We start from the raw sequence: 23,757 nt of genomic DNA, 5'->3' as shown, positions 1-23,757 counted from the left end.
ATTTGAAGAAAAATATAAAACATCACAAAATCTACCGTTAAGTTTTAATGTCCCACAGTAACCAAAAAGACAAATTCTACACATATAAAATGTACAATTGCCTTTTATTAACCATTTTCAACAAAGAAATTAACCACATTTCGGTTTCTGCTCACATTAAATGGAAATCTGAGATCTGTTACATGATAGTAACCAAAATACAGACAGCTCATATCTACAGGTAGAATGCAACAAACAGTACAAGTACAGAGGAACATTGTTAGAGTTACATTTTACTTAACTGTGTTTGCATGTGTGAATGTGTATGCTTCTTATTCAACTCATAAAAAGAAATGTACAAGCCAGCCTTGGGTCACTGCCGCTTAAAAAACAAACGCGTTGTTGATTACTGTGTGGCAGCCCAGAACCAAAACGAGTCCCCTGATGTTCACAGAGGAGTATCTATTGACCGCTGGCTGTAAGGTCTGTGTTACAGTCCAGTTCCGACCAGCCCGAGGTGACCAGAGAAACAACACAGAAGGAGAAGTGAAGCGCCTCAAGTTGATTGTTCATTTCCTTCGTCTGCTGCTTGACGAGCGGCTTGGTGACTGTCTGCTGTCACTCCTACCAGGAAGGAAAGAGTAAAATAATCACAATCTATAAAGCTGTCACTGGTGGTTTAGGATATTTTGTGCTGATAAATAAACTAAGTGTCACATAAATGTTACTTTTATAACACAATTCAATAACCACAACAGATTCTATGTAAGACAGGGTGAACAAACATAAAAATACATTTATATGGAGGCACCCAACATCTGTTGTTAAGGTAATGTAGGTAAAGAAAGCAATTTCAAGCTTTGCATATTTAAGTGTTGTTTTATCTGGTGTCAAATCTAGAAGCAGTACATTTACATGCACACAAGTAATTAAGATGATACAGCATTTTGATAAAGGCTTTTTGCTTTATATTCTTTGTATTGAAACATACAGTATGACAGGAATTGGAATTATATTTCTGTTGTAAAGCTGTTCACATGCTCTTTAATTGCCACGTAGTGGCTACAGACCTGCGGCTCGGCGAGGGCGGCGCTGCTCTCATATACCTTGGAGGAGAATAACTGAGTGAGCGAGAATCTCTCAGTGAATCAGCCGGCACCCTGCATGGCATGGCAGGGCTGTGAGGGAAAACACAACTGTCAGTCAAAGTCTCAAAGCCAGAACACATCTGTAGAACTCTAGTTTAGTTTTTGCATAAACATCTCCAGTAAAAGTTTGTATTCAAACAACAGTTGGGGAAGCAAAAAAAGAATGATGTTACAGACAATTTAGTTACTGAACAATCGGTAGCCTACCCCCTTTAGAAGCATCCTTAAAAGGCAGAATGAAAAGCTAAACGCTGCTGACATCAGTGTCTTCCTCACAGTGTTGTTCTGTTTGAGCTGCTGAGTCATGGCCAATCAATACGACTCAACCCGATAATACAACAGTGGATTGTTATAAATGGCACAAGGCCTCCATATCAAAATGTAAAAATAACGACTCCACCTGCCAACAGTTTTGGGAGCTGCCTTACAAAGCCCCAGATCGGAGGCAAATTGGGGTTGGCTCAGCACTTGTAAACTGGCTCTCAAGCGCTGTGTGAACTGTTCAAAAAACAAGTCAAGAGGCTCACCAAACCAATGCATCGCACACGCTCCCCAGATTATTTAGCAGCCTAAATATCTCAACCTGTAAGGGACTTAGTCGGCGAATTACAGCCAATCAGAGTGCAAGACATGGGTTGAGGACAGAGATAAGCGGCAATGCAGCGCTTTCTAAGGTGTGTGTGTGTGTTTGAGACAGACAGACAGAGAGAGAGAGAAGGGGGAAGAGAAGGTGGACAATTGCACGCAGTGTTTCTCCAAGTTATTAGCCTAAAAACTTACTTGGAATGCTGCTTTTTCACTTTCTGACAGATATTTTCAAGTATGCACCCGGCCCCGCGTCACATGACTTACAAGTAATACCAAACCTCATGAGTGACATCAAATTTTCAGTTCTTTTCCTTACCTCTTTTTAGTTTCCTCTTCATTCTCTGATGAGGAAGACGATGAAGAGCTTTGAGGTTTGTCTGTCTTCCTATTAAAAACGGCAACAAGGGTAATTATTAATAACTACTAAGTCATTTATGATTAATCAGTAAAACAAGTGTATCATTATTTTGTGATCATAAGGAATAAAAGCCTGGCTTTTTCAGTGTCTAATGTTCATCTATTGTAGTTTCATTGTGTCAGTCTATTCTCTACACACCACATCTATTGCACAAATTGTGATTTGTGATATTGGGCTATATAAATAAAACTGACTTGACATTTATCTCACACAGTTCAACTTTCCCCCATTTCTTGCTTACCCCTTTTCTTGCTCCACTTCAGAGTCAGAGCTGTCTGAAGAGGATGATGAGGAAGAGGAAGAAGAGGAGGATGAGGACGAGGAAGAGGAGCTGGAGCTGCTGCTCCTGTTGGCTTTCTTGCTTTCACTCGCCTCCTTCCCGTTTACAGCGCTCTCTCTTCTGACTGTTTGGTCTGACGGTTGAGGGACTGTCACTGGGGACTGCTTCCTGGTTGGACCTCGTGACGACTGTTTGGTTTCTGGTTGGCTGCCAGCCGGAGACCTTCTGGAGGGCACATCGGAGCGCCTGGAGTCGGACTGGGAGCCTCTCCTACCTGAGGTTGGGGCATGGGATGAGTCTCTGGAAGGGGCGTGTGAAGAAGAAGAACGACTTTTCTGCTCTCTATCTCTCTTCTCATCCTCTTGCTCTGTTCTCCTGTCTCTCTCTGTTAATGCTTTTGTGTCTTTCCTCTCTCGCTGTGGTGACGGTGAGGACGAAGATGAAGAGGAGGAGCTGGAGGAAGATGACGAGGAGGAGGAGGACCTGCGGGGCTGGGGAACATCTTTTGGGGGCAGACGCTCCTTCGCCCTTTCTCTCTCTTGTTCTGCCTCCCTCTGCCTGATCCTCTCCTGTTCCCTTTCTCTCGTTCTTTCTCGAGAGAGGGAGCGACTGCTCCTCCTTCGCCGCTGTGGAGAGGGAGAACGATGGGACCTAGAAAAGGAAAATATAAAACACAGTACATGAGCATGTCATACTCCACGCTCTCCCGCATTTCCTGTCTACATCTTCACTGTCTAAACTGTCCAATAAAGACAAAATGCCACCCAAAAAAAAAAAAAAAAAAAAAAAACCAGATTACCTGCCTTATGACATCAGAGTAAATGATTATGTTTCTGTGATATCACATAATTAATCTATTATCTACAATCTTCTAAAAAAAATCCATGCTTCTAAAATCTTAAAAATTCTGACGGTTATTTTACATTTTCATTTGGTATATTTAAAAACCAAAAAATAAACAAAAACAGAATCCAGTAAGTTTCATTAAAGAGCCCTATTTACACTATTACTGGAATACCAATTGTTGCTCAATCTGTAATGATCTGTTCGCACTTAACTTTTGTTTTAAATAAAAAAGAAGTCATGTATTTATTCATTACAATTTTGCAGCACACACACACCCACCCCCCCACACACACACACACACACACACACCTGTACTTAACTGTCCTGTTTGTTGGTGTGTCTATTTACTGTCATACTCTACATTTCATCATTATTTTTTCTGAAATGAAGCTACATTAAAAGGTCAAGACATGTGCATGAAATAAACTTTACTTTTTTCTGTGTATTTAAGGTCCAAACATTTGAACAGTTCCCATTCCTATGAGGTATTTAGGGCAGCCATCTTGTTACCATGATTTTGTGAATCACTCACTGGTTATTCTGAGCAGAGCAAAAGCTAAATACAGATTAAAAGGTGATTGTAATCTGCACGTCAAACCAATTCATCCCTAATCAGATAAGGCAAACTTTAACGTACATAAAGGTTTCATCTTACCTGCTGGGGGGGCTTCGCCTCCTGGGACTTCTAGACCGGGACCTGCTGCGCCTTCTTGAGCTTCTGGACCTGCTCCTCCTGGCAACCCGTTCTCTGTCCTTGTCTCTCTCCCTTTCTCTATCTTTTTCTCTTTCCCTCTCCCTCTCTCTGTCCCTCTGTCTCTCTCTCTCCCGGTCTGACCAGGCTGGAGGAGGAGAAGCTCTCCTGGATCGGGGTGGGGGTTCCTGATACTGCCTTGGTGGAGTGCGACGTGCTGGGGAGGTTGTGGAGCTTTTCTGGGGAGGAGAGCGTGACCTCCTGGCTAAGGGGCTGGACCTCGCTGGCCTCCTGTTTGTGTCCCTCTCCCTACCTCTCTCCCTCTCCCCGACTTTTGCCTCCATTCTTGTTTTCTCTGCCTTGGCCTCAGAGGGGGAGTACCTGTTGCTGCCTCTGCTGGTGTCTGCTCTGTTGGATGGGGAAGGAGGTGGAGTGGGGCTGTCCATTTGTGTGGGGCTATATCGCTCATGACCTTTTTTTCGGGATGGGTAAGTCTCTGCAGGGGCTCTGTGGGGAGCGCTTACCCTCTCACGTTTGTCTCCGCCACCTTCTCTCTCCTTCTGGGCTCGTTGGAGCCTGTCGCCCTCAGAGGAGGAGACAGGGCTTTCCATTCTACCGTTAGCTAAATACCTTTGAACTGCAGCTCCAATGGCTGATGGTGCACTTTTTGAGGGGCTACTTTTTTCCTTCCCTGCAGACCTGGCCTTTTTCGCCTTGCCCTCATCTTCAGAGGATGAGGACGAAGAGGAAGAGGAAGGTGAAGAGGAGGATGAGGAGCTATCGCTGTCACTATCACTGCTGCTACTGCTGCTGCTACCACTGCTACTACTACTGCTGCTGCTCCCTTGTCTTTTTTTCTCAGTCTGTTTCTCCTTATCTTGTTTCTCCTTCCTCAGAGGGCTTCTAGTCTCTTCTTGGCTCTCGTTCATCTCTGGTCTTTCACCCCTGCCTTTGTCTGCAGGTCTTGACCCATCTCGCCTGCCCTCTGCATTCGATCGGACAGCCTCATCTCTCTTTTCGATGCCATCTTGAGCACGCTCTCTGTCTAGTTCCCTCTGACGGTTCAGATGCCTGTCCCTCTCATTAACACTCTCCCTGTCTTTTTCTCTTCTCCTCTCGTCCTCCCTTTCTCTTTGACGCCCATTGGTGACAGGTGAGTGAGAGGCTGGTGACAGAGAAGTGCGGGATGAGTGTCCTCCATCCCTTCTCCTGTCATTTTTCTGTTGGACAGGAGACGCCTCTCTCTCCTGTCTCTTACCAGTGTCTCTCCTGTTGTCTTTATCATTTGGCGCCCTTGAGTGCAGATCTCTGTCAGTCCTGCGCTCCCTCTCTCCACTCCTCTCCCTCCTAGCCCTGTCCTTTTCAGGGGGAGGTGAGGGGGATGAAGAGTCATGTCTTGTCTTTTTGTCCTGTTTATTCCTGTCCTTTTCCCGCTCAGTGTCTCTGCTTCCTACCCTCCTTGTCTCTTGTTTGGATTGAGGTGGAGGAGAAGGAGAACTGGATGAGGACGAGTCATGTCTGGTCCTCTGAGGAACGCTCTCCTTTCCTTTGTCCCTCTTTTCTCTGCTTCTTGAACGTCTCCCTTTTTCCATATCTCTGCTTTTTGAAAGGCTGCCTTTCTCCACATCTCTGCTTTTTGAACGCCTCCCTTTCTCCACATCTTTGCTTCTTGAACGCCTCCCTTTCTCCACATCTTTGCTTCTTGAACGCCTCCCTTTCTCCATGTCTCTGCTTCTGGAACGCCTCCCTTTGTCCCTCTCATTTTCTCTACTCCTTGAACGCCTCCCTCTCTCGTTGTCTCTGCTCCTTGAACGCCTCCCTCTCTCGTTGTCTCTGCTCCTCGATCGCTGTCCTTTTTCCATTTCTCTGCTTCTGGGGGTCCTTCCTCTCCCCCTCTCTTTTTCTATGCTCCTGGAACGCCTCCTTTTCTCCATCTCTCTGCTTCTTGAACGCCTCCCTTTCTCCCTCATGTTTTCTATGCTCGGGGAACGTCTCCTTTTCTCCACTTCTCTGCTCCTGGAACGCCTCCCTTTCTCCCTCTCCCTGCTTTTTTCTGTCTGTGGTGGTGGAGAAGGGGATGAAGAATCATGTCTTCTTTTGGAGGAGGTCTTCTCCACCTCACTTGGCCGCTGCTTCTCTCTCTCAAGATTGGGCTTCTTCTAGATGAAGGAAAGATTTGTTGGTGTCATTTAACACACAATTTTAATGTTCACAGAGAGAGCCAAAGATACATGCCAAAATGAATCAGTTTAAATTTAGTTTGGGACACTAAAAGCAAAATGTTTAGAATGTTTAGTCTAATGCAGCAGCCTCAGCCTTACCCCTTCACTTCTCTGATGATGTGGGCTGTGCTCCTCGTAGTCTCGTGTCCTCCTGTCTGGCGATCTCCCCTTTCTACCTTCATCAGATTTTCTTGCAGTTTGGTCCTGTTTACGTGATCTCAGCAGAACTGGGGACTGGCTGTTAATATCAGAGAAAAAAAAATGCATTTTAGAGGTTGACACAGAGTGGATCTTTAAAGGCTGATATTATAATGAGAGTCTGGGGCAGAAAAAGCTGATAACTTATTAATTAGCTGATATCTTTTGTTATATTGTTTGAGCTATTATTTTCCCTAATGTCAAGCTGAGATCCTCAGGTATTAAATGACTTTACTTTAACCATGTCTATGGAGACTCACTGCCAAATGATGATCAGAGATGATGAGCATTTCTTACTTACTTATTGTATTTAAAATATTTTCAATTACTTTTCAGTATTTTGTTACTTGTATTTGACACGGCTGGGAAAAAAAATTTAATTTTTAACAAGATACTTTGTGGAGTAAGTTTGTATTTTCAAAATACTCAAATACTTTTAAATGATTCATAAAACATAAAAACAAGACTAGGTCAAAACCTAGTATAGCTGGATTATGTTTGAAACATTAGAGGGCTTTTAATACAAAGAGCTTTTGATTTGAAAAGGATAGAGTGGAGATATTGTGCTGACCACAGGTCTAACTGCATCACTCAAACTCGTGCTAACTGGGTTACAATGGTGTAACGTAATCACTCAGTCAGTCAGTCTCAGTGACAGACTTTTGTGTTTATAGGCTGGTCCTGCTGTTGCAGTCCAGCCCAAAAAATATAATGTAAATACATGTTAAAATGAAGAGATATACACTTAGATACAGTCACCCAGCAGAAGGAACCTGCTTTCTCTGGAGCTGTATCCACTGATAAAGCTCCCTTTTGCTTAATTCAACACAACCCTAGGGATGGGTACCAAAACCCGGTACTAAATTAGTCCCGGGGCTAAATTGACAAAGACTGTAGTATTCTTTTAACATTTTGGTTTAATTCATTATCATCCTGCAGCCTCTCATCTGTGCTGGGGCTGTACTCCTCCACATACACACACATCCACACCTACACGACATGGTAACTGGTGAACAGCTGAGCAACCGCGGTGGAAACAAAATGAAGATAACTCAAAAATTATGAGAATTGACAGCAGCTAACACTCGTTACTGTAAGTGGAATTAAACCTTAGCGCGTAAGAAGCCAATAATTTATCAATACACGTGTTTAGCATGCATGAACATGTAAACATGTAGACAGTGATATTCAATATGCTCCGTCCACAGTCTCTCATCCACCGACACTAACGTTATGTTTTACACAAGGACAGTAAAACAGTTTTCCTTCTTTCTGACGTCAAGTTACTTCATTAATCAACTCAGGTTCATACAAGTTCATCCACACGGACTGTGCGTCACCGTTCTCAATCGTCGGACAAAAAGTAGCCAAATAAAAAAATCAGAGTCTATCAAGAAAACAATCAGCGGTGAAATTTGTTTCAAGACACTTCAGGTAAACGAATAATCCTTCAAAAAAGTTTGATTTAAGAGCACATACCTCTTCCTGGTAGTAATCGTAATGCATGAGGGGATTGTATTTTAGTTGATTCGCTCATTTCTGGACGTAAAGCCACAGTTTTTCTCCTGTACATAGGCTTCTCCAAATAAATATTTAGACTGGTAAAGCAAGGATATTGGGAAATGTTGGACATTACTAGAAGGCAAGGGGGACCCCTTTTTGGGCCTCCACCCACCTCTAGTGAGGGGCTCCACCAATATTGGGGGACCTTCCCCTCCCCTACCAACAAGGACTCGGGCACAGCTATGGAAGCCCGTTGTTATCGGAAGCACTGTTCTATTGTTACTGTATTGTAAAGGAGGTAGTAAAAGGGGAGTAATAATTTTGATTCCAAACACAACAAAATCTGAGACCTTAAAGGAAATAAAAGATAAAGAGGGACGGTATATTGTGGTCAAGGGTAAAATTGAAAATCAACTGGTTACACTCATTAATGTCTATGCACCTCCGGACAGTGATAAGGGGTTTTTCAGAAATCTATTTGAGACCATGGTACAAGAAACAGAAGGGATTTTAATATGTGGAGGGGATTTTAACATTACACTGAATCAGAACGTGGATACAACTAGTACAAAAAAAAAAGTAGCAAAATTCAAGTGGCCAGATACATAAATACCATATTGATTGAACTTGGAATTACAGACGTCTGGAGGGAATTACACCCTCTCGAGAGGGATTTCACTCATTACTCGGCCCCTCACTTAGTACACACGAGGATTGATTATTTCTTTATGAATACAGTTGATAGATTTAGAATAGAGGAATGTAAAATTGGAGTAGCAGACTTATCGGACCACTCTATTCTTCACCTGACACTAAAACTGAAAAGTAGGGAAAGGAATACAGTATGGAGAATGAATGTTAGCATACTAAATAATCCAAGGTTTGTTGAGGAGATTAAAACAGAAATAAATTTATATAGGGAAGAGAATGATAACGGAGAAGTAGATTTTACCACTCTTTTGGATGCTATGAAGGCAGTTATGAGGGGAAAACTAATATCTAAAACAGCATATTTGAAGAAAGCTAGACAGGAATTATATCAGACCAAGATTAAAGAGCTTAAAAATTTAGAACAATGACATAAAAACATGAATGACCCAAGCATACTTCAACAAATTAAAGAAGTAAAGGCAAAAATAAATGAGATTCTAGGTAATGAAGTGGAAAAGAAAATTAGATTCACGAAACAAACTTATTACGAATCGGGTCCTAAAGCAACGAAATTACTAGCTAGACGAATAAGGAAACAGCAACTCATGAATACAATCCATAAAATCAGAGACCCCATGACCAATGCTCTTGAATATGAACCAGAAAAAATTGACAAAATATTTGAAAATTACTATAAAAAATTATATTCACAACCGGCCTCAGCGGATGGAGAGTCGATAAGAAATTTTCTGAATTCATTAGATTTACCAACAATAGGAGAGAAACAAAATGAGGATATAAACTCATATATTACATTAAGGGAACTAGAGGATGCTATCAATAGATTAAAATCAAATAAAACCCCGGGAAGCGATGGCGTTGCGGCCGAGTGGTACAAAATATTTAAAAAGGAACTGAGCCCAATACTACTAGCAGCATTCAATAGGCCCGTTTCCACTGAAGAAGTTCCTGGTACTATTTGGGGGGCAGGAACTACTACAGGAACGTCCTCTCGCTCGGCCCTCTCAACCGCCGTGTCTCCGAGCGGAGTGGGGGGAAGGTTCCTGTAAAGTTACGGGCTCTGGATGTGACGTAATTGTTGCGCGACCATTTACCGGGGCGATGTAGGCGCGCCGTTAGCTGATAGCCCTTAGCGGTGTCTGTAATAACTCACTAAATGGCCCGTGAAAAAAAAAATTCCAGCGGATGTCTTAGTTACAACATGATTGAGCTAACTGGAGTAGTTCCATGTCGTATCCGACAACGAGAGGCTTTTAACAGATGACGTCCTGATGTTAGCCTGCTGTTAGCTGTCCCTGTCAGCGGCAGCCACTGATGCTTTCTAGACATCGTGATTTCCCAAAACTGAATAAATACCACACATAGCAATACAAAACTGCTTTGTTAGCTCAATCATGTTGTAACTAAGATATCCGCTGGAAATAATATTTTTTTCACGGGCCATTTAGTGAGTTTTTTTACATGATGGACGAAGCTATATGAACGAGCTAATCCTCGTCTGCTGAGTTTTAAAAATAGGTTCGTTCGAGATGAGCCAGTCCTGCACAGATTCGATCACCGGCGATCGGCGCACAATGCATGCCGGTTAGTTTTGTGTCCGACTTCATCCCGACTTGCTCTGACGTATTACAAAAGTGGACGGCGATAAAATCGCAAGAGCGAGGCGGCCGCAGTTTTTAGAGCCAGGCGCTGCAGTTGCTCTCCACCGACTGCACCGCCTGGCTCTCACCTGATCTAACAACTCATTGGTTCAGATGTCGACTCAACAAGATGACGTTTTAGATAAAGTACTCATTTTTGTTGTATTTTAGAGATTAAAATTGTATTTGTCTGACCTGAAGGTTTATTCTGTGAACAGAAAACATGTTGTGTGACTGATGGTGAAAACAAACTGATATATGGGCCTGATCACTTTTTTAATGAATTGACATCATTCCAGACAGGATGTTAGTGTGTCTGTGACTTCCTGTACGGACTGAAGGCTGCTGGAAACTGTCGGGAAACTGTCCGACTTCACCGCAGCTTTTTGTCACTGCCCCCCGCTGTGGCCGCCTGCTCTCGTCTACTTTTCAGGCGAGGCGCAGTTCATCTTGAATGAGCCTAATGCCGGCTATTTTGTTGCTTTCTGTTGACATCACATCCCTCCTTGAGTATATCCAATTTTTAATTTAATTAATTTTTTTAAAATTTTATATACTTTATTAATCCCCGAGGGGAAATTCAATTTTTCACTGTTTGTCAATTACACACAGGTCGGAACACACACATGCACAAGCAGGACCTATACATGCACTAAGTGGAGAGATGTCAGAGTGGGCTGCCCATGACAGGCGCTCTGAGCAGTTGGGGGGTTCAGTGCCTTGCTCAGGGGCACCTCGGCAGTGCCCAGGAGGTGAACTGGCACCTCTCCATCTACCAGTCCACGCTCCATATTTTGGTCCGGACGGGGACCTGAACAGGCGACCCTCCGGTTCCCAACCCAAGTCCCTATGGACTGAGCTACTGCCGCCCAATCAGCACCAAGTAATCCCCAAGCCCCAGCCGGGAGTCTTTCGGGGCCGTTCTGAGTACCTACTCCGAGGCAGGGACTTGTTTAGCCCCCGTAAAACCCTGTAGCCCCCGGAACTCTGTCCTTCGGGGGTGGTTCCTGCGGTGGAGACACGCACCAACGGCCCCGGCCCCGTAAAATTACCCCAAAGTTCCTGCGGTGGAAATGGGCCTAAAAACCTTAAAAACAGGAAAGATCCCCCCCTCTTGGAAGGAAGCCATAATTACGGTACTCCCTAAGGAAGGAAAGGACAAAGAATTCTGTGAGAATTATAGGCCAATATCAATATTAAATTGTGACTATAAAATATATACAACCACTCTAGCTAAGAGACTTGAGACCTTTATGCCAGAACTAATAAGTGAGGACCAATCAGGATTTATCAAAGGACGCCAAACGCAAAACAATATAAGGAGGACTCTGCACATAATTGATGAAGTACAAAAGAAGGGAGAAAGTGCACTGTTGCTTAGTTTGGATGCAGAAAAAGCTTTTGACAGCGTCAGCTGGAGGTTTTTATATTTATGTTTAGAAAAATTTGGCTTTAACACAGATTTGGTAAATGTCATAAAAACACTATCAGGACCCAAAGGCTAAAATAAAAATAAATGGCAATCTTACGAACTGGTTCAATCTAGAAAGATCTACCAGACAGGGGTGCTGTCTATCACTGACTCTCTTTGCGATCTTCATCGAGCCTTTGGCTCAAGCAATACGAGAGGATGAAGGTATAGCAGGGATAGAGGTGAAGGGCACAGAACACAAAATTGGGCTCTTTGCGGACGACATTTTGATTAGTCTAAAACAACCAGATAGATGTCTTCCCAACCTTATGAACAGACTAGATTCTTTTTATCATTTGTCAGGTTATAAACTCAATATGACCAAAACATAGGTTTTACCCATAAATTATATTCCACCCCAGGATATTCAACAAGCATATAAATTTAAATGGAATGCAAAAACAATAAAATATTAAGGAGTGATCATAGCTAAAAATCTAACAAAACTGTATGAAACTAATTACAGGATCCTAAACCAAGAAATTCAAAAAGATATGGAAAGGTGGTCAGTGCTAACGCTGGATTTTAGCTCCAGAATAGAAATCATAAAGATGAACGTATTACCAATAAATCTTATATTTATTTCAATCATTACCAATAGAAATTCCAAATTCACAATTCAAAGAGTGGAACAAAAAAATCTCTCGCTTCATTTGGGGGGGTAAGAAGCCTAGGATAAAGTTTACAACTCTCCAGATCCCCAAAAATAAAGGTGGGTTAGCTTTACCAAACCTGTCAGAATATTATTATGCAGCACAAATTCGACCCTTGGTGAGCTGGTGTGATCCTATGTATATTGCAAGGTGGAAAGATATTGAATTGAAAACAGAGGGGTGTCATGTACAAAGTATTATAGCAAACAGGGACATGTTCAAGAAGTGTGAGGAATTACTCGATCCAATCACTAGACTCACTCTGGAAATCTGGTTCACAGTGATAAGGAAATACAATTTGGAGAAGGAAATCAAAATTTTAACTTGGGTGGCCTATGACTCTAAATTTAAACCAGGGGTGACAGATAGCAATTTTAAACAATGGATAAATAAGGGAATTACAGCACTGTGTACAATAATTGATGGGGGCAAAATTAAGAGCTTTCTAAATTTGAAGAGAGAATACGACTTGGAGGTTAACGATCAATTTAGGTACTTCCAAGTCAGGGACTTCTTTGAGAAGGAAATAAAACCAGATCTTCCCCAGGAGTTGATTAATGTGACTGTGACACTGTGTAAAGCATATAAAAACAGTACAGGTAGAGTGATTTCAGCATTGTACCGGAGACTAGAAAAGAACAGGGGAACCTCTACACGGTACATTAGAGACAGATGGACAAAAGAAAGTAAAATACAATTAACTGAAGAGGACTGGTTTAACATCTGTGATACTCAGCGAACCACCACCAGCTCCAGGATGTGGAAAGAATTTTGTTGGAAAAATATAACCAGGTTCTTCATCACTCCTAAGATAAAAAGCAAATTTCAACAGACTGTTCAGCAAACATGCTGGAGAGGGTGTGGGGAACTGAATGTAGGACACACACATTTTCTCGGAATGTATTAGAATAAGAAAATATTGGAATGATGTATGGCTGGAATTGAAAACTATACTGGGGTATGAACTACAAATGTCATGTAAGATTTTGTACCTGTGTAATTTGACAAGTGAAAATGTTCAATGTGAAGATAAATATCTGGTCAAAATTCTGTTAGCTGCGACCAAAAAGGCAGTTACTAGGAAGTGGTGCAGAGAGGACCCTCCCACTTTGAGGAACTGGTTGGACATAATGGAGGAGATATTTGATATGGAAAGACTCACACATATACTGAGACTCCAACAAGTTGAATTCAACACAAAATGGGACAAATGGACAACATATAAGTCTTACAACAGAGACACCACTGGAGACCCTGATTGAAACCTGAGAAGCATAGATATTGCATCAAGAAGCTGTGTTTTCTACTGACACTGTCTATGACTTTTTGTTGTTTTATGTCCCCCCCCCCCCAAGCTGTTGTCTCCGTCACCCGGCTTGACACATTTGCTCGCGGCGCGCAGAAAACAGACCAGATACCGAAACGATCACTGCAGGGCGCGAGCCAGCCACGGAGCTGGTGTGGATGACACAATCAGTTAACATGGGTGCCGAAAGGAAACTGGCCTCGCTTCTCGGCACTCTTGAGGCTATTCGCAGCGCTTCCGCGGGCGGTGTGGCCCTGGCGTTACGGTCCCTCGCCGCCTCCTGTGTGCCTCGCTCTCAAATGACTGTGCATACTTGTTGTAGACTTGTGATAAGGCAAGCTTTGCCTCACAGAGTTTGCACTGCACCTCATTTTCGTTTATTTTGTCGAAGTTGTTCCGCACGGAACTTTTTGTTGACTGTAGTAGTCTCTGCATGTTTCTCCTGTTTGTAGAAGAGCATCAAACTAGCTGGTAGCCCATCTCACACCGCTGTAGCAATCCTATACTGCCCTCGTGCGGGTCGGAGCTGAATTGCATGTCAAATAAAAGGGGAGGGGGGGGGGGGGGGGGGGGGAATAAGACGGCGAATAGTAATAGTCGCATTAAAAAAATCGATTTTTCAAAAACAAAACGACTATTCGAAATTCGTGACCCATCCCTACCTCCTAAGTGTTTGTTTATGTGCTCCGCCACCGCAAATCAACACCACATGATTCCCAAGCGCGGCACTGCTGCTGCTCACCGCTCCCTCAGGGGATGGGTCAAATGCAGACAACAAATTTCACACACTCAAGTGTGTGACAATCAGTGGGACTTTAACTTTAAATCACTGTAGGCCTCGCTGCTGCTCTGATGGTCCTGCAGCTCACTCACTCACCTCAGTTTATTTGGATTGAGCAACTGGATAATTAATTCTTGTGTAGTAATGATTATGCCTACTGATTAAACGCATGCGTCATTTTCAATTTTTTATTAACAGAAATTAGGCCGATGTTTGTATCAAAAATAGGCTATATATCATGAATTACTAGAAAACAAATACATTCTATGTCAAATCAAGATGTTCAGCAGCAGTGAGCACCCCCATGTAGTCAGAATGGTACGGTCTTGTTTCATAACTACATTTTGCGACAATTCGACGGCAAGGCTGGCAGTCGAATCAGACTTCTCCGAATCGAATCACCGAATCATTGACTATTCGGGGTCACCCCTATTATTTTGAATCATGACTTTGATCTGAATTTATTCTTTTAAAATTAATATATTTTCTAAAGAGCAATTATTTAGAAATGGACAAGAACTGATAATAGTACCAATAAAGTACCGAATTGATGCGAGTATCGATAACAGTAGTAATATCAATAAAATCTTAATGATACCCATGCCTACACAACCCTCCTCTCCCCTCTGTTCCAGTCAGTGAGGTATGTCCCTGCATGACTGGTGGAGGTTGCGCAGCACCGTCAGCCACTATCTGAGCCAAGTTAAGGCCCCTGTGACTTTACATACGAAAATGTATACGTCCGTTTCAAACGATGTTACCATCACTGCCCACATACTTCCATGCATCCTTTACGTTATGTTAACCAATATATCCACCAGGGGGCAGCCCAGAGTCAAAAGTTTATGACAACAACAAACTCAAAAACAAACATGGCGACTGTGGAGGAGATATTGATAATGCACCTCTTGCATAAAAGACAAAAACAGAGGCAGCGTTGTAGGAGGCAGTGGTCAGTGAGGCCGTTAAATACATCGCAACTGGAGGACAGAGAATTCTTTTTTTCCCCCTTCCAATCTCCTCCCAGCTGTTCTGTAGCGTGTGTTTATTCCGGTGTCCAGGAGAAGTAACATCATAGAGATGTTTATAGTTTCTAACTAACTCACACAACCTTTCCTCAAAAAGTTCCGCCACTGTTATTTCTTCTTCGTGTCTCACTAGAGCTATGTATCGGGTAGTGACAGCAACACTGCCCCCACGGTTTCCGGTGGTACTGCTCCGTTTGGCCCGTATCCATAAGCTTTATGGAAACGTGTAGAAATATGGACGAAATGAACGCGGAGCATGGACAGAAGGCTCTGTCTGTATCCGGATCCATATTTAACGTTGAGCATAAATGGGCCTTTAGCTGACAAAAAAAAAAAAAAAGCACAACACCTCCTACTGGCCAAACCGATTAATCGGTTCAACTGCATTGCATATGATAAGACATCCCTTCTATATAAGGGTTCTGTATTTTCAAACAAACTGGTTTGTACCAAGTGTTGCCCAAAAATGTCGAAAGGCAAAATGCCACTGAATCACAGAAATGGGGGCTGACAACCACTACTAGCTTAATGTCAGTTGGTCTACATGTTCTGGAGTATGAACAATAAGTGAGTGCACTGCTCTGCAGTTACAAGTGTGATTAACTTCTCTGGTCTTTTGAAATGAAACAGGCTATGAATCTTCTTGTATTTTCTATACCAATAAAGAGTATTAACATAACACAAAGAAACTTTATCAAAGACAGTTAACCAGTTCTTAAATCAAAAATGTACTTAAAGCTAAAAATACTGCAGGTACAGATTCATTTACCTTTAAGTGAGTCATTAACATGTGGTAAACTTTTGCCAGGACGTGAAGGAATTTTAATAAAAGAAATATTTTTGATTAAATAATCATCATCATATCATCTCATACCTGTGACCAGAGCTGGAAGAGACACTTCTGCGTCTCACTGCCTTTGCTTTTGGAGGACTCGGGCTTTCACTCTTCTTTCCTTTCTTCTTGGACAACTTCTGCTTCTCATCAGAGGAACTTTGACTGGGTGAGGGTCAGAAGGGACATGATTTACACACAATCACATGTACTTAGTAACCCTCAACTAGTGAAAATGATCTCCAATTTTTATAAAACGTTTATAGAAGCAGTTTTGTAGCCACAGTTCTCAGCCCAAGAACTAAACCTCAGTCTCTTTGCAGTTAGAATTTTACTGTATGAAATGTTCAAGGACAAGAACAAAGAAACACTGCCCTGCTGACTGCTTATGAGACAAGACAGATAACCACCTACCTGTCTTCTTCTTCATCTTCTGATGCCTCACTGAAACACAAATTTCCAGTCAATAATCACAGTCTATGTGAAATATTTCAATGTAACATTAGAAGCCAGTGGTGGAATACCGTTTCTTTTTCTTCTTTTTGGATTTCTTCTTCTCTCGTCGAGGAGACGGGGAGGGACTCTCTGAGCTGCTGACAGGAGCAAAAAACTGTCAGACCTTTAATTTATTGTCAGGAACTTTACTGCTCTTATTAAGTTAATTTTCTCACCTGTCTCTGTTCTTGTTTTTCTTTTTCTTCTTCCGACTGCGCTTCTTAGGAGGAGAATCTGACTCATCCGAATCCTCCACCAACCTGAGAATACAAAGGCAACATAACTTGAGTCAAGGACAGAAATAATGGTGGGTGATGAGTGAACATATTACACTGTAGTATGTTTTTTTCCCCTTGTTCAAGGGGGGGGGGGGGCTTATATGAAGTGTGGGTTGAAAAAGACAGAGGGAGTCGTATGCTGTAGGCATATCAGGAGAACTGGTACTGGAGGTACTGGGGATGCAATTCTTTTAGACCTGACAGAGCAACATACACACCTACAAGTGTCCTAGGCTGTCAATACATGCCAAGATAAGTAGGAAAACATCTATCAGCACAGGAAAAACAACAGCAACAAGTGTAAGATGGCGACATGTGCAGCTGCAATGACAGCTCCGCCTCAACTCCACTATGAAGAGATAAACAGTAACAGTTGTGTATGGAAGTACTGTGCATTCAAGGTGGATGATCAGGGAGTCATAATAAATTTTCAGAAAACCAGGATACAATCAGTACCATTGAACGTTTCTGACAAAAGGAGGGAACACTTCCAGATTTATAAAAAAATAACCTTCACAGTGAGTGAGTTTCAAATGGTTTTAGTGCATGGGATTTATTTGGGTTTTTGTTTGTTGTCTACTGTGTTATCAAACTGGGTATCGAGTATGTGGAATATAACTGGTACTGGTACTGACGACTAAATTTCTGATATTGTGACACGCTTTCTATGCTACAGATTGCAAAATCTCGAGGCAAATTTGTGATCTCTGATATTGGGCTGTATGAACAAAAATGCTTGACAAGTAAGCAACCACAGTGGTGGTGTTTTAGCCATTGCTATGGTTTTGTGATTTACAAAGATTCCAACAAGTATCACAATGTCTTAAAAAGCGACAATTATCCAATGCAGTGTATCACAGCATTTAAAGCTACCGTTTATTTCCAATGCCTGTCAGTAGAACGGCCCTTAAAATAACATAAATTATAATTACAGACCACCTGGTGAGCACAGGATTGATTGCCTTTTAAAAGTTCCTCCAGTGAAATTTTAAAATATTGACAATTTTGTTTTGTTTTGAGTCCAATGGGCAGCCCATTGAATATGTTAGCTCTCTTTATAGACAGGATATCTAGCCAAAGGAGAACTTCTGGTTCGATATTTTATAGTTCCCTAGCAGACAATCCAAAGGCCTTTAACCATGTTTCTTTTTTTTTTTTTTTTTAGATATTTTTTGCCTTTAATGGACAGGACAGTTGAGTATGAAAGGGGGAGAGAGGGGATGACATGCAGCAAAGGGCCACAGGCTGGACTCAAACCCAGGCCGCTGCCGCAACAGCCTTGTACATGGGGCACCTGCTCTATCCACTAATCCACCAACGCCCCAGTTGCACCATGTTTCAAGTGCATATGTCCAGGTTTTCCAGGATGTGACAGTGTTGTGATCTTATTGGACTTTTGTCCTGTATTTTTATTGCATGATTAAATGACATCTCTCGGGGGTTAATCACTGATGAAGTCTAAATGTTTACAGATGAACTTTTATAGCTCTGCTTATCTTTTTAGCATGTTTGTCAAATTTCAAGTCAGGGTCCAATGTAAGATCAAGATATTTGGCCTCGGAAACTTGACTGACTGTTGATCTTCACGTCTTGTCCAGTTGATGCTGGCCTTGTTCTTGAGGAATAACATATGGACACTGTTCTTTTTTTTTTTTTTTTTTTTTTACATTAAGTGTCAAACACAAGTTTTGACGCTTGGTTATTAGGAATCTCTGAAAGCAGTTTTGAAATCTCTGAAAGCTGACAAAACACTGAGCCAAGAATGCTGCATATATTTTTATGGGCTGAGTCTGACTGCAAGTTTGCTGTCACTAACACTTCTCTGACTATGTGTTCACCCTGCTGTTGCCCGCATCTCTAGCTTTGAGCAAAGCTCTTTTTAAATGTATACTGAATGCTCACTTTAAAAACCTTTTTACTGAGGCTGGAGAATTCTGACAATTATTTTTAGCCACACTGTCCAGCTCTGTTACTTTGCGAAATTAAAATGAAAAAGAGCCATTCATTTGATATGCACTGTGGGTGTGTTTTGTTCTACTCACGTATACTTCTGCTGCTGCTGCAGCCTCTCTCTCTCCAGGCGTTCCTGCTCTTTCTTCTCCTTCTCCTTTTCCTTGCGGTCGGCATGGAAGGATGATCCATCCACATAGTCACTGGCAATGCCAAAAGCAGCGCGAAGACGGTCATTCTTCTGCTGGTTGGCTGCAGCCAGAGCATGAGTCTCTGTCACCCTAACAAATAACAAATCAAACAGCTTTGTATTACTGACACTGCAATATGAACTAATGAAATATTCTGGGTACTTTACAGCACAGCTTTGATATTGTTTGTGCTGTTGTTTCAGCCTCCAGAGTTTGATTATGACATTTCAGGGCTTTTAGAATTGAGGTTTTCTGAAATCAAAAAACACTCAAGCACTTATTCAAACAGGCTGGGACAGTACATTATAAGGGACCAGTGCAAAACAAAATGGTGATATTTGGCATTATTTTCTTATTTTAACAGTATGTGGGTTCAACATTTGTATATTAAAATATCTTAATATTTACAATCTGTAGTCTTTATTTGTGCAAAAGACTACTAACAATGCATTATGGTGCAGCCACAATAATATTTCACCCATCACAATAGCTTTTATTGCATCACAACAAGTGGCCTTTTCTTTTTCTTTTGTCTTTCTTCTAGTTGCCTGTTTTTGTGTTGTACTTACGTTGGTCTCTCAGTGGTGGCAGCAGCCGGCTCCTGCTTCTCCTGTAGCATCATACGGAAACTGTTCACCTTCTCCTCGATTTCCTCAGCTGAATACCTGACCACCCAGACAGAGAAAAGTATCTAACACTGTACAGATAAAAGCAAAAAAAACTTGCAGCTTTCCTTATTTTTCTCCTATTGTAGCAAGCTTCTGTCTACTGTATGTCCTTGTTATAAAACAGACTACAACAATTTCATGTTACAGTACAAGTACATCATTTAACAAATTCAAATGTTACAACAAACAAAGCAATTTGAGGACATCACTTTTGGCTCTGGTTCTTGTGGTGGGCATTTGTTTTTCTTACATAAAATTGACAGACCAGATAATCATTTCAGAAAATCAATTATGTAACTCATATTGAAAATAGCTGATCATAGTGGGGACAGATTTAGCATATTATAAACCTGCTTACAGCCTGGAAGTGGTTCATTTATTTCAAGGTTAATTATAACTCTATTCGTGTCAGCAAAACCCCTTTGTAGTCCAGGAGCCTCATGTTAGAATACAGCTGTTGTCTTACCCTTGTTCTTCCATCATGTCCTGCAGTTCGGCACACTTGACCTCCAGCTGCCTCTTTCGTTGGTGCTCCAGGATGTCAGCATTGGGTTGCCTGTTGAGCTGACTCTCCAGCCTCTCCCTGTCCTTCTCATCCCGCTCGCCGCCGCGCTCATCCCGCGGCCGCTTGACCCGCAGGCTTGACAGGTTGCGTTGAACATAGCCATTGGTGCCGCTGCCCCGCGGAGTTGTCAGGCCAATCCCATTGTACATGGCTCTACCAAAAAAAAAGAAAAAAAGAACAGAAATACAGAAATAGATAGGATTACGTGAGCCTTTTAAGGTCTCCAAAGGGGAAACTCAGGAATTGCAGCAGCACAAAGACAGAAATAAGAGCTGAGAAGAAGAAAAGTAAAATATAAGAGCAAATATGGGAAGAGGTATAAACCTAAGCCTAACAGAGAAGTACATTTTTAAAAAAAAAAAAAAAAGAAAAAGAAAAAGAAAAAAAAAAAGATCTGGAATTCAAGACAAAGTTAAGAGGTACAGTAAGTGACAAGTTGCAAGGTATAATGACACAATATGATTAATGGTAGTGAGTCTAATTTTATGTCAACAGTGTGCACCAGAATATTGAATACTTTTAATAAGATACTTAGTGTTGTCTGTAATATGGCATACAAGGTGGTAAGAAAATATAACATATTAAGACGGAATAGTATAATACGGTTAAGTAATATCAGGTATAGAATATAGTAAAACATGCAGTGTAGTTGTAGTAATAATAACAATGTAATAATAATAGGCAACATGGTTTAGGCATCATCGTTACTTAGTCTTGAAAACAAATACTAGAAATACAAGATAATAAAATGTAGTAAACAGAGCATTAATCCGTGCCTATCTCCTGTGAGTAACGATTCACTTTGACCCAGTATTTGACACCTTTGTCTTTCTGTTATACTGACAGTGGCTATGAAGAGATCCATAGTAGGGCATGTCTCTATGGCCAGCATTTGGTCATATTTTTCTCACTTGCATCCATAAAGATATCCAGTTTATAAATACTGAGAAACTTGGTGTACTAAGATGGCTGACAAATGTACCAGAAGTGATTCAAGATCATTGCCAAGGCTGTATTTCCAGTCCTACATTTAATTAAAGTGTCTGACAAAAATGCAGAAAAAATAACATAGTTATAGAGTTTAATGAAACCACAGACACACAAACTAAAATGCAGGCGGCGGCATTTTGTAAGAGTGGCACAGGTTTCTTCCAACATATCATAGCTGATAAAAGGCTTGTGAAACAAAGAGTAGACGTATGTATCGCTTGGTATGTTTAATTAAGCACCCCTATTCATATTTAGAGTGTTTATTCACGGTGAAAGTTAATTTTTATCGCGCATTAGCACGTGCGCCAGAACAGGCCTGTTGCTACGTCTGAATGTAAAATGGCATATTTATGATGACTCGAAGCTAAGCCAAACCATCAAATACTACATTAGGACTCACTGGTTGAGGCTAACATGGCTAAAAATTACTGCTTTATCATTTAATTTAACAAACGACGTAGTGAATTTAATGCTACACATTTCTACAGGCCCAACCACACTTGTGCGTAGCGAACAATTCCTGTCTAAGCTAGCATGCTAACGTATTTGTTACGTACCAGTGTTTTCTCCGGGAGCGGAGAGAAAACGGCGTCGGGAGAAATTGGCGATAATTAATATCCTGTTGATTGAAATAATAAAACAACACTTATAACAAGTGAGATTTTCGAACTGTGGGAAAATAAAGAAATCTGGCTAGTTAGCTATCGGTTAGCTGGTCTGATCTCCAAATAGAGGAGGAACGAAATGAAAACCAAGCGACGTCATACGCAAGGGACGCATATTTAAACTGCGGTGCGTTTAGGTGTTTGGGTAAAATTGTATACTTGGCTTATATATATAATAGGTTTGGAATTTTGATGGGGAAAATGTATAGACGATATTTATTTATATTCAATGATAAAAACACGATGTATTGGGTTTGAGTATCTGAGTTTGTGTAAGTATCAAAAAGCTCCAATTACAGGTTAGAAAAGAATGTGAATGTGACCGTGCTAAGATTATAAGGAGGGAAACTGTTGTACAGCAGTTGCAATGTAACGTGGGGAGAAAAGCAAATATACAGAGTGCAATTAAAACAAATAGAACCAATATCAATTATCAGTAAGGTGCAAAACGAGGGTGCATGAACTAAATGTGCACTATGCTAGAAATGTAAAAAGGTAAATAGAGAATGTCACAGATACAACTTGTTAATTGGTGTGTTACAAGGCTAGATTATCAACCGGACAAAGTGGACAACTTCTGCAAGCAGTTAGCCAGTTTGAAAACAGTCAATGTCCTGAGTGCCCTTTCAGTTCACTGTGTGCCAATTACTTTGCTACTGTTTAATTGTCCTTTTTTTCCCTTTAATCTTGGGGTCATGTCTTGCAGAGAAGTCTGTGTCATAAATTTTAATAGGCTACTTAAAATATTTCAGTTTACATTATGATCATAATCTCAAACAAATTTGTTTTTAACTAAACTAATTAACCATCTTACTTAAATCTTGGGACAGGATAGTGATCCAGTGTTTAAATATGGGTTGATTTTGAGATTGTGAAATGTCTCAGGAGCTTTACTGCTACTCCTATAGCAATAAAGCTACGGGGGGAGCAGGAGTTACAGTAAAGCCTCCTGCCTTGGTGTTACATAGTGTGGAAAAAAATTTATTTCACCTAAAAAGTAATTTAGTGGAAATTAAAAGGAAAATGCATTTTGTGTTTCTTGAGATGATGTATCTCTAATTCAAATACTGAACATGTTCATACCTTAAACAAAGTCCAGCATTTGAAAACTTAAGAAGTGAATGAAGTGTAAACCTTGCTGAAGCTCAGGTTTAAGTTATGTGTGTGTGTGTGTGTGTGTGTGTGTGTGTGTGTGTGTGTGTGTGTGTGTGTGTACAGGTTAAACTCACTTGGGCATTTGGATTTGAAGATAATCATAGCCTAGGAGACTGTTGACTTCTCCCAGTGGTCTCAGGTAATTTAATACATTTTGTAATTATTGTCAAAGTGCCATCAAATTACAAACATTTGTTAGGTCACTTAAAGTTGGTAAGATGAAGGAGCCTGTGATTTAAATAAACGCTTGGTGAAGCATCAGCAGCTGCAGGCTTGTTTCTCGAGTTTACCTTGTGTTGATAAAGATTGCTCCTCTGTGGCAAAGGAGAGAACTGCAATGACATCTTAAAAAATGAAAAGGAAGGTTCAAGGTCTATCTATACCTGTTGTTCAGCAGATCAGACTGAACAAATAGTCCAGGGTGATTTGTGAGAAACTGTTGAGAATATGACTTTAAAAACTGTTCATCTATCTTTATTTTATTTATTTTGATGAATTTAAAGACATTTACAACTTAAATTGGTGCAGAAAAATCACCAGAATG

General features: G+C 41.2%; 1 protein-coding gene across 4 annotated transcripts; it reads right to left on the bottom strand.

Moving 5' to 3' along the window:
• Positions 1–85: 85 nt before the first annotated feature.
• srrm2 (serine/arginine repetitive matrix 2) lies at positions 86–22,153 on the bottom strand. Of its 4 annotated transcripts, XM_078161467.1 has the most exons (15): positions 21,951–22,153; positions 20,305–20,556; positions 19,740–19,835; positions 19,072–19,260; positions 16,928–17,011; positions 16,781–16,849; positions 16,671–16,700; positions 16,299–16,421; positions 6,272–6,410; positions 5,733–6,109; positions 3,915–5,660; positions 2,375–3,064; positions 2,032–2,100; positions 1,050–1,157; positions 86–603 (listed from the first exon to the last, which is right to left on the bottom strand). In XM_078161467.1, exons 2-15 carry the CDS (start codon positions 20,550–20,552, stop codon positions 549–551), a joined length of 4,023 nt encoding a protein of 1,340 aa, XP_078017593.1. In that variant the 5' UTR covers positions 20,553–20,556; positions 21,951–22,153; the 3' UTR covers positions 86–548. The 4 variants fall into 4 exon arrangements, with proteins under 4 accessions (XP_078017593.1, XP_033500477.2, XP_033500479.2 ...); XM_033644586.2 differs by having other exon boundaries at positions 3,915–6,109; XM_033644588.2 differs by having other exon boundaries at positions 3,915–6,106.
• Between the last annotated feature and the right edge of the window lie 1,604 nt (positions 22,154–23,757).

The sequence above is a fragment of the Epinephelus lanceolatus genome, chromosome 18 (assembly GCF_041903045.1).
Source record: "Epinephelus lanceolatus isolate andai-2023 chromosome 18, ASM4190304v1, whole genome shotgun sequence".
NCBI lineage: Eukaryota > Metazoa > Chordata > Actinopteri > Perciformes > Serranidae > Epinephelus > Epinephelus lanceolatus.
Note: the sequence above shows the minus strand (reverse complement) of the source record. Positions and strands in the feature narration are given on the sequence as shown.

What these genes read in the sequence shown, in the direction of transcription:
- srrm2 (XM_033644586.2), bottom strand. Translation starts at nt 20,552, where the DNA reads ATGTACAATGGGATTGGCCTGACAACTCCGCGGGGCAGCGGCACCAAT. An exon ending in GAAGATGAAGAAGAAGACAG is followed by an intron (nt 16,422 to 16,670) that starts GTAGGTGGTTAT and finishes ACCCTCACCCAG; the next exon opens with TCAAAGTTCCTCTGATGAGA. An exon ending in ATCATCAGAGAAGTGAAGGG is followed by an intron (nt 6,110 to 6,271) that starts GTAAGGCTGAGG and finishes TCCTTCATCTAG; the next exon opens with AAGAAGCCCAATCTTGAGAG.